Here is an 11,391-nt window from a genome sequence, read left to right as displayed (position 1 = left end):
GAACGCCATCTTACATAGGGATCTTGAGGAGGCTATCTTCAAGGAACAACCGTTGGGTTTCATCAACCTTGATCATCCTACACATGTCTGTAAGTTAAAAAAGTCTCTCTATGGTTTAAAATTGGCCCCTTAGGCCTGGTTTGCTAAAATCACTGAGAAATTACTTCATTTAGGTTTTCATGCATCTCTTTCAAATAATTCCTTGTTTATATTGCATACTAACTTTGATTGCATTTACATTTTAGTCAATGTGGATGACGTAATTGTTACTGGGTCTAATTCAAAGCTTATTTAAGACTTTATTGCATCACTGAGCACTTATTTCTCTGTTAAATACTTGGGTCTGTTGCATTATTTTTTGGGTGTCGAAGTTACTAGGGTCTCTTCTGGTCTCTTTCTTTCATAGTCCAAATATATAGCTTATCTATTGTCTCGATCAAACATTCACAAATGTAAAGTTGTGTCCACTCCCATGTCCACTTCTATGAAATTATCGGCTGTTGATGGATCCGCTTTTGAAGATCCCTAACTTTATCAAAGTGTTGTAGGAAGCCTTCAGTACTTAGCCTTTACTCGTCCTGATCTATCTTTTGCTGTAAAGAAGGTCTGCCAGTACTTGCAGGCTATGAAAAGAATCTTGTGTTATCTTAAAAATACTCAGCATTTAGGATTATTTTTGTCTCAATTTTCTTCTTCTAAACTTTTTGCTTTCTCTGATGCTGACTGGGCTGGATGCCCAGATGATCGAAAATCCATTGGGGAATTTTGTGTATACCTTGGTGCTAATCTGGTTTCTTGGGGGTCAAAGAAGCAAGCTACCATTGCTCGATCCTCCACTGAAGCTGAGTATAAGTCTGTAGCCAACACAACATGCGAGGTTATTTGGATTCAGTCTTTACTGAAATAACTTGGCATTTTTATTTCTGATTCTCCTACTTTGTGGTGTGATAACATAGGAGCAACCTACTTGTCAGTCAATCCTATACTTCATGCTCGTACCAAACATGTGGAGCTCGATTTTCACTTTTTCCGTGAACGGGTTGTAGCCAAGACACTTCAAGTCTCATTTCTGTCCAACAAAGATCAACTTGCTAACATACTGACTAAGCCTCTCTCTACCATCATATTTCTACAATTATGATCAAGCCTCACACTTGCCAATGTGCCGCTTGAATCACGGGAGGGTATTAAGGCATCTCCTTCTTCCCTGTCTGTTGCAGTACTGAGCATTGCCCCTCACTCACTGCAGCAGACCTATGCGCACAGCCAAGATGTGCCCCTCACTCACTGTAGTCTCACACAACAGACCTATGCGCACAACACAACCAAGATGTCAGAGGGATAGTATGTTGTAACAAACTGTACTCTCCATAGGGACAACTGTCATTACATAAATGGTGAAGGAATCGAAAGTTGTTATTTGAAACTATTATAAAAAGGCTACTGTAGTAACCATTGTAAGTGAGATAGAAAATACAAGGAGAATTCGAAACTATTGTCTGACTCTGTTTGAGCATATTCTCAAACACCTCTTCTCCATCTTTGCATATCAGTTTTCTCAATATCAGTTTTCTCCATCTTTACATAAAAATAATTTTATAAATTGATGTGGTTTCATATGATTCGTCAAATCTACTTTACAGTAAAAACTATAATTTTACAATCCATCGAACTATCAAATTACATCAATTTGTAAGATTATTAATTTTATGTGGACCAATTCATGCTACGCGAGTGAGATACGTAAAATTAGATACAAGTTTGGAGGTGCAATTTTGATCTATGCGAGATCGAGATTGCAAACTGGTGAGAGTTATGATTATGATCTATTTTTTTCAAAAATTGTTGGGAGGTGCAATTACATCATTCGCGTGAAGCTCTGTAAACGGTCTCCTTTAAGATTAAAAGAAAAAAAAGCTTTGGCAAAACAACTATAAAAGCTTCCTACATCTAGCTCTTCAAATTGAAGATGAATTTCAACCTTTGAAACTGTAGCAACCCTAATTGATTTTTTCATGTTATTATATTCAACAACAGATCAGGCTGATGTACCTTTGCAGCTTCTATATTATTTTTGTCCCTTCATTCCATCTTTCTCTCCTCCGACTCCAACAGCCATCAGGTAATTTCTCTTCCACTCCATCTTGTCATTTTTGGAACTGAAAATAACCATATGGGACCTGGAGAGGGATTTTTTGGGGTTTCTTTAGCCGAATTTTTGAATGAGATGAATTATATGGGGCTTCTTTAGGCCAAATTTGTGTCTGTTTGCATTCGATTGTGTGCTTTCCTTTTAGAACACAAAGTATTCTTTTCTTCTTTTAATCTCATGAAACAGATGGTCAGTTGTGTCAATGTTCCACGGGCACTAAATTCTACAGTTCAATCAATTTTGCTAAATGTATGGGTTTTACACATACATATCCGTGCCTCATTGGAGAGTCAATGTACTGGAAGTCATTTTTGCTAATTGTTTGTGGCAAGCGGCAGACCCATTGTAATTACAGTGTTCTTTTTTGATAACCAAACACTCATGCATTCATAAACTTCAATACAAATTGTTTTGATCAATCCAAAGAGGAATGATCAACAAAAGTAGGAAAATTTTCCTACCACATGGAAATATTATCAACATTCCAAGAATAACAAGCTAATCTATGTGCTACCTCATTCCCCATGCAATGTACATGTTGGATTTCAACCTCCTGAAAATGCTGTAGCAAACTCTTTGCTTCCTTAATAAGATTAACATTTGTTGAGAATGAATCTTGATCATCTTTCAACTCTTGAACCATCAACATACAATCACTTTCAACAACAATTTTTGAAAAGCCCAAATGGACACAAAGCTGTAATCCTCGTAGTAAAGCCATCAACTCAATGGTAGTTGGATCGTCAACCTCATTTCCCATCTTGCTTGCAGCCATCACCAGTTTTCCTTTGTTGTCTCGAACTACCACACCCACACCAGCTTTTCTCAAATTTAAAAACATGGCTCCATCAACATTCAACTTGAGAAAACCCCTTGGAGGAGGTTCCCAGTAGCACATTCTTTTAGCAATTTGAGTTGAGGAGCTCCTAAGATCATTAAAAGATTTATGCAAAGACAAAGCATGGTTTATAACCTGACTTGGTTGAATCAAATTTTTTTCCATTTGCATCTTATTACATCTGAAACACAATCCCCAAGTTATTAGAAAAAACATAGTGAAGTCTGAATTGGTTCCTCTATCTAGAACAAATGTAATCACATCCAAAAAGTCCATATCTGAAGTCAGATGCTGCATAACAGGCACATAATTCTTCCATAAGTCTCTGAATGAAGGAAAAGAAACTAAGGCATGATGAACATCTTCTGGGACTGCCTTGCAGAAGCAACATCGATCTTCCACCTCTACTCTCTTCTTTCACAAGTTACTAAGTGTTGGTGATATATCTCTACAAACTCTCCATGCAAAAGTCTTAATTCTCCTTGGGACCTGCATCTCCCAAAGCATTTTCCACATTTTCTTCTGATCTGTAATGCTCGAGCTTTCCCCAAGACTGTTGTTGCTTTGATCTTGTATCTGTATCCATTTATTCGTATCCATTAACATTGAAATTGTCATTTTTTTCTCGTATCCGTATCCATTTATCCTCGTATTGGTTTGATGAAAGCCTTATTTTTAGGATATCAGTAGCCACTATTGGATTAAAGAGAGCTCGAATATGATCCACCTTCCACCCTTTGGTCTCTTGATCAATGAGAGTGTCCACTATCGCTTCCAAATGAGTACCTTCCCTTAATACCATTTCCTACACCAAAGGCTTATGGCCAGGAATCCATGCATCCCTCCAAATGTTAATGTTTTCCTCTGTCCCTACTCTCCATTTGCAACCCTTTAGCAACCATTTTTTGGCTTCCCATATCTCTCTCCATGCATAAGAGGGACTTGGTCCTAGCTTAGACTCAAAACAATTCCCTCTTGGAAAGTATCTTCCTTTAAAAATTCTGTGTAATAGGGTATCCTCAGTTTGTAAAATCCTCCATCCTTGCTTAGCCAATAAAGCCATATTAAAAAACTTTAAATGTTTGAAGGCCATTCCTCCTCTAAACTTAGACTGACACATATGGTTCCAACTCATCCAATGCTATTTTTTCTCATTATTTTTCTGCCCCCACCAGAATCTTGCTATCATCCTCTCCAAATCTTTGCATAAATCAGTGGGTATTTTAAAACATCTCATAGCATATGTGGGTATGGATAAAGCAACAGCTTAATAAGCACTTCTCTTCCCCCCTATGAAAGCAAACGTTCCTTCCAACTCTGTAATTTACTCCACACTCTATTCTTAATCTCAGCAAAAGCCCTCGATTTTGACCTACCTACCAAGTTAGGCAAGCCTAGGTACTTTTCATACTGCTGAAAAGAGCTAACACCCCACAAACTCAAAAGCTCCATTTGACTGTCCTCTTTCACATTTCTTGAAAAAACCATAGCAGTTTTCTCTTTATTAATTTTCTGACCCGAGCAAACACATTTTTCCAGTATAGACTGAATGTTTTTGGGAGTACTAGCATCAGCCTTACAGTGTTCGAGTTCACTGAAAAAGAGGCTATTTTTTTAGCAGAAACAAACACTGCAGTCTTGACTAATCTTAGTTTTACAGTTATTTCCTTGATTTCAAGAATTAGTTTGAATATTACTCGCAAAAAGGGGAAAAGTGTCGTTTGAATAGTGAGTTAAGATGAGATGAGTTAAGATGAAAGTTGAAAGTTAAATAAAATATTATTAGAATATTATTTTTTAATATTATTATTGTTTTTGGATTTGAAAAAGTTAATTTGTTTATTATATTTTGTGTGAAAATTAAGGAAAGTTGTAATGATGAGATAAGATTAGAAGAAACACTTTCACTATCCAAGTGGGGGCAACTCATTTTTATTGAGTTTCAATTGAAGGTGCTGGTGCTGTAGCAGTTTTAGATTACAGCTTTAACTTTTAACGATTTTTGGTGAGATTTATATTGGTAAGGTCATGGGTGAATGTGATATAGATTAACCTAGTTATTGTATGTAAATGAATGTCATCTACATGTATTTTCTTGCTAAAGTCTATAGTGTTTAGAAAAAAAAACTCCTAACAATTATTTTTTGTGGGCTAACTATACTACAATTGCATTACATATTTTAATCTTTTCTATGTATTTGTTATGCAGTTGAAGCATAATCTTTTGTTGGCATGTGCGTATGTATTCAACACGTATGTTTTTCATTTAATTCCTTTTTTGTATGTCCTTCCCAATTTGGCACTGTATCTGTCATGCCATCTTGTTTAAACCTTCCTTTGATAGCAACTCTATTTGTTGGGTTGTTTGTGTTTCATTCCTCTGTTTAAGATTCCAGAACATCTTAATTTGTACTACTTCTGCAGGGAGACATTGATCTGCACCATCTTTTTTCCCCCTTTATTTTTGCAGCATTTTCTTGAAACTGGCATTTTGTATGTCCTGGTTAACTGTTCTTCACCATCTCATTTTCACATCTTTCCTTGTTCTTCCCTGCCCAATGATTGTCAATAAAACTTTTCAAGTGCCAGACCCTGGAATTGATTGACTCATACATGTATTTCCACATTGCTGGCTTTTTGTTAGGAATGGATTCACAAGGACAAGGAAACGTGTCATCATCTTCTTCTCGTACCCCTTGTACTCCTGATTTGATAAATAAAGTTGACGGGGACGATGTCTCACACGATAACAATGGAGAATTGGAGAGGCCAATATGAAGGAAAATTGAGAGGGTAAAACGAAAGAAAGCCTTTAGTATATATGAAGATATTTTGGTATTGTCTAATAAGAAAATGGATATGCTTAAGGAAGCATGTAATCAACAAAAAGAGCTAATTTGTATTAGAGCAGTGCTAGACTGCTGCCAACATTGATCGCTGGGCGCCGCCTAGCATTAATTCATCTTTTCATGTTTTTTAATTTTTTAATTTATATTTTTTTATCATTTCAAAACATTTTTAAAAAATATAAACAAAAAATATCAATACACTAATAGTTACTTCCTTCACTAATAAGTAAGGAAAAAACTATATATATATATATATATATATGAGTTGTCAAAATAATGTGTCAAAGTAGTATTTTCTTTTGTATTAAGGAGAAAAAACTGTTCGGAGAAATCGAGGGAAGAGCATATTCACTACAACAGAATGTGTCTTTTGTGACAGAGGAAACTGTCACAAAAAAATGGCAAACCATCACTAAACATATTTGGTGATGGTTTCAAACCGTCACCACGACCGTCACCTAAAGTGTGTCACAGAAAACATTTGGTGACGGTTTACTGTTCAACCGTCACAAAAAATATTTTTAGCGACGGTTGGAAGTGTTCCGTTAGGTACAACGTTCGAATATTTCTGTTTTTGTGACGGTTATGAACTGTCACAGAAAATCATGTTCGGATGCAAAATCAAATGTTCGGACGTTATACCCGACCGATTGGCGTTCGAATGAGAGAATTTGACATTCGTTGAATATCGTTCGAACGAATCATATTTACATTCAGACTTAACCCTACCGATTGGCGTTCGAATGAGAGAATTTGACGTTCATTGATTATCGTTTGAACGTATCATATTTACGTTCGAATGTTAATGCGTCTGAACGTTAATTACAATAAACGTTTGAATATTTGTTCGAACGTAAACGTAAATATTCAAACGTAGCGCGTTTAATGTTCGGACGTTATTTCGAATGTAAACGAAGGAGCGTTCGAATGCAAGTTCTTTGTTCGAACGTTAATCGCTTTACCGTTCGAACGGTTTGTTCATTTTAGCGTGAGGACGTTCGAACGTATAGTTTGACGTTCGAACGATCAAATTGTATTTACGTTCGAACGTTTGTTAGAGTGTGAACCAACGTTCGAACGATTTTTATTTACATTCGAACATACAGATCAGAAATACTAATTTCATAAAATTTAAAAACATAATACCAATTGTATCATATTACATACCCAATTAACAAGTAACAATGTCTTATAAAAGCACAAAATTAGATATTAAAACTAGTCAGAAATATTGATAAAATTTATTTCTTCTTTTTCCGTCGCCCACGGGGATTCTGTTACAACGACATAACACGCTCCATTTGCACCATCATCTCCCGTTGCACTTGCTCTTGCACTTCACTGCGTATTCTTTCCTCCTGGTCTCTATGTTGGTCCTGCAAACGTGTCTCTAAATGAGACTGTCATTCTAATGGAGACTCTAACTCTTGCTGTCTCGACCTCATATACTCATTCTCACGCCGTGCAGCTTCTAAATCTGCCGTAAGATTATTAATTTGTGAAGCCGATGAGGTTGAGGAGGATGAACATTTATGTTTGATAGATCATCCCAAACCTCTTGCCATACTAGACTGTTGCCCGAGCACTTGCGTGAATATGTCTATGTCACTAGTAAAGGATTCCTCAGAAGCCGATTGCATCTCCATCATTTTTGTCTGCAATTGAAAAGGTAATGATCGTAAATAATTAGTAACGCATTAAAAGAAATAGAAATAAGAAATAAAGTATTAAAATGTTATATAAATGATTTATTTAACAAAATTAACACTGCTTACATAATTATCTACAGCGATAGGATCCATCCACTCACTATGCTCATTAGTGTGAGCAGCAGTATAGACATGAATGAGGGAAAAGTTTTCAGGATCATCACATTTCTAACAAAGTGACAATATTAGCAATTTTAAAAAGATAATGTTAGTACTTACCAGAAAGAATATTAGGAAAATAAATGAATTCTATAATTTTTTAATTACCATTTTTTCAGCAAGACGGTGGAATGACCTTGAACCGGCATGACGGTGGACAGTTAGAGCGGATCTATTCTGTGCATTTGTAGAACTCAAGTGCTACAAAATATATTAAAAATGTTAATTGTAATATGTATACATATAATATATAAAACGAATATGAATGTAAATAATTAAAAGATATAAATGTAAAATACCTGATAATCTGGAGATGCGAAAAGATCACAACACTTTCTCCAATCATCTAACTTCATCTGCTAAACAGGAGACTGCGCAGCCTCTTCCAACGTCTCAAACTTCTTGAAGTGGTCATGACATCGTCTTTTGTGACGTCGGAATAGTGTAGCCATCAACTCATTCACGGTTCTCAAATCCTCGCTACGGCCAAAGTCGAGGTCGAATTCATCCTAACAAGGGAATCAGGTCAAAAATATAATATATTAATTTAGGTGAAAAAAATGTACTGAAAAGTAAACTCGCCAGCACACGACTTCGAATGTGCTCCTTGATCTCATCAATGTACCCAGTATATTATCACAAATATTCTTCTCTATGTGCATTACATCCAAACTATGTCGCAACTTGCATGACGACCAATACGGCAAGTCAAAAAAAATACTACGCTTTGTCCAATTTAATTCTGCTACGCGTCGTTTTCTCTTGTTCTTTCCCCGACCTTTGCCAAAATTGTTCGCTCTAACATGTTGCAGTTGTTCCACTATCTCTTCTCCAGACAACTCTTTTGGTGCAATCCTATCCTCTACTCTCCCATCAAACTTGGCACATTCTCTTCTCCATGCATGATTTGCTGGTAAATAACGTCGATGACCCATGAAATACAACTTCTGAGAATATTTTAGCCATTCACTAGCAGTTTCTTTATTACACGTCGGACATGCTAACTTCCCTTTGGTACTCCAGCCGGAAAGATTTCCATACGTCGGAAAATCATTTATGGTCCACATTACCGTAGCATGCATCTGAAAAGATGTCGACTTAGATGCATCATAAGTTCTAACGCCTGTTTCCCATAACTCTTTCAGCTCTTCAATCAACGACTACATGAATACGTCAATATCATTCCTAGGTGATCTAGGGCCAGGGATGAGTAAAGTTAACAAAAAGTTTGGCGCATTCATGCACCTCCATGGTGGAAGATTGTACGGCATCAATACCACAGGCCAAGTGCTATAACTTGTACTCATATTCCCAAAAGGGTTGAATCCATCGGTTGTGAGTCCCAGGCGCACATTCTGAGCTTTTATCCTGAACTCTGGATACTGATTATCGAAAGACTGCCATGCAAGTGAATCAACTGGATGCCTCATATATGCGTCATTCCTAACTCTTTTCTCCTCGTGCCACCTAATATCATGAGCTGTTTTCTTACACATATATAGTCTTTGCAACCTAGGTTTCAAGGGAAAATACCGCAACACGTTAACCGGCACGTTTCTCTTACCTTTCCACCTCGACTCTCCACATACAGGACATGCTTGTTTCTCCTCGTTCTCCTTCCAGAACAATACACAATCATTCATGCATGCATGTATGGACTTGTACTCAAATCCTAATCCCTTTCTCAATTGTTTCGCTTTATAAAAGTTCTTGGGCAATGCAGACCCTTTGGGAAGCACCTCGTTAAATAAGTCCAATACCATATTTATTGCTTTCGTCGACTTCCCACACAATGATTTGAAGCAACCGCACAATAAACAACATTTTGGAATGTTTTGTACAACCTGGGTAAAGCTCGTGCTTTGCATCTTCCCACAGTGAAGGAAAATTTTCACAATCAGTCCCTGATCCACCACTTGAGGCATTGTCGTTAACCTCATCCATAAACATCCCAGCTCCAATGTCACCCAACATCTCGTCCATCTCATCATGCTCATAATCATCATCCATGTCCCGCAAATAATTGTGATGATCGACCAATACATCTGCTGACCCTTCATACGGCTCACCATGTAGTACCCATCGCGTATACCCCAGATGCATACCGTTCACAAATATATGACGCTCTACTTCAGCCAAAACCGAACATCGAAACTACATTTCCAAAACGTATCCATCGTCTACTCCGTTGCACGCCGCCACGCCTCCGTCACCGCCGCCGTCAACTCCGCCACAACCGTCACTAAAAGGTAGGCATTCATCTTTTATTCAAATAACATGTATTTTATTGAGATTTTGATTGAGTTTTGTTTAAAATCGGATAAGTGGTCGCCGGATTTTCAACTCCATTTTCCGGCCACCACGGCCAGCCATTGGCCGAATAGTCACCCTAGAAATGTTTCTTGAAGTGTATACTTCATTTCTACGGTGACATTTCGGCATTTAGAACCTTGTAGAAAAATTTTTGAGATTTCAATAATGGCTGAGTCGACTCAGCCATTTTGCGTCGTAACGTTCGAGCGTTTCACCAAGACGTTCGAACGTACGACGTTTAAATTACAGAGCCGTTACGGCTTCTACGTTCGAACGTTCATTGTCTTACATTCGGATGTCATATTCATCAATTTTCAGTCTAAACGTTTAATGTATACGTCAGGACGTACTACTTTTTAAATATTATTAAACGACATACGTTCGAACATAAATATTTTACTTTCACACGTAAATCACATACGGTCGGATGTTTAATTATAACGTCCGAACGTAGTGATTTTCTACGTTATTCATGTTTCGATGTTCGGATGTTCATATTTATGTTCACACATAAAACAAATACGTTCGAACGTATAACATAAACGTCTGAACGTACGTCAGCCAATATTTATTTACTGCTTATGTTCGAACGTCTCTGTTTTACATTCGAACGTATATGTTTTACGTTCAAAAATAAATTTATTCACATTATTTTACGTGCGAACTTATAAATTAACGTTCGAACGTTAAAGACAAAATGTTCGAACGTTAATGCAGAGGAGCTTAAAATTAATACAAAAAAAAGCATTAATGTAAATAATTTTTTTTCCTTTTCTATTTTCAGGATATGGCTCTTCCACTGCATACTAGGAAACGAGGGAGGGAAGGAGCCACGTCGGACACTGCCCGTATCGTAGCTCATACTGTTATGGTAGAGCGAGAGGTCTTGATTAATGAGTTCAACGAACTCTGTTAGCAGCAGACGAACCTGAGAGATGTTTTCCTCAGTAGAGGCTGGAGAAATATTTGCACATTGAGGGGGAAGGTATACTCCTCAATGGTTCAAGAATTCTATATGGGGATGTGTGACATGCCTCAGGATGCATCCTCTCACACTGTGATTGTACGCGGTGTTTCTATTGAGGTATCACCAGATGTCATCGGGGAGCACCTCAGGATTCGTCGAGGAGTTGAGACATTTGCACACTCAACACCCCGTGAGGATGTAGGCACTTCTACATCATCTACTGGCCACCCATTTTAGCCAACATCAACCAGAGATGCAGGCCAGTCAGAGGCTGAGGATACTGGCGTCTAGGCTCGGGATGATGATCGAGACGAGGATTTCTATATCCTCACCGGGAGGGACCGCATGCAGATCGAGCGGAGGAACGCCTTCAACCAGAACCATCTGCTGCATTTCTTCCGCAT

At 37.6% G+C, this 11,391-nt stretch overlaps 1 protein-coding gene across 1 annotated transcript; it reads right to left on the bottom strand.

Moving 5' to 3' along the window:
• Window positions 1–2,609: 2,609 nt before the first annotated feature.
• On the bottom strand, window positions 2,610–3,792 carry LOC108983774. Its single transcript, XM_035684389.1, has 4 exons — window positions 3,718–3,792; window positions 3,480–3,566; window positions 3,205–3,281; window positions 2,610–3,078 (listed from the first exon to the last, which is right to left on the bottom strand). The coding sequence occupies exons 1-4, from the start codon at window positions 3,790–3,792 to the stop codon at window positions 2,610–2,612; spliced, it is 708 nt and encodes a 235-aa protein (XP_035540282.1).
• Between the last annotated feature and the right edge of the window lie 7,599 nt (window positions 3,793–11,391).

This window comes from Juglans regia, chromosome 13 (genome assembly GCF_001411555.2).
Source record: "Juglans regia cultivar Chandler chromosome 13, Walnut 2.0, whole genome shotgun sequence".
NCBI lineage: Eukaryota > Viridiplantae > Streptophyta > Magnoliopsida > Fagales > Juglandaceae > Juglans > Juglans regia.
Note: the sequence above shows the minus strand (reverse complement) of the source record. Positions and strands in the feature narration are given on the sequence as shown.

Bases quoted from the DNA above. Each gene is read 5' to 3' on its own strand.
- LOC108983774 (XM_035684389.1), bottom strand. From the start codon at position 3,792: ATGGTATTAAGGGAAGGTACTCATTTGGAAGCGATAGTGGACACTCTC. The intron at 3,282-3,479 runs GTCCCAAGGAGA...CCTGTTATGCAG, and splicing joins AAATGCTTTGGGAGATGCAG to CATCTGACTTCAGATATGGA. The intron at 3,079-3,204 runs GTTTTTTCTAAT...TAATGATCTTAG, and splicing joins ACCAATTCAGACTTCACTAT to GAGCTCCTCAACTCAAATTG.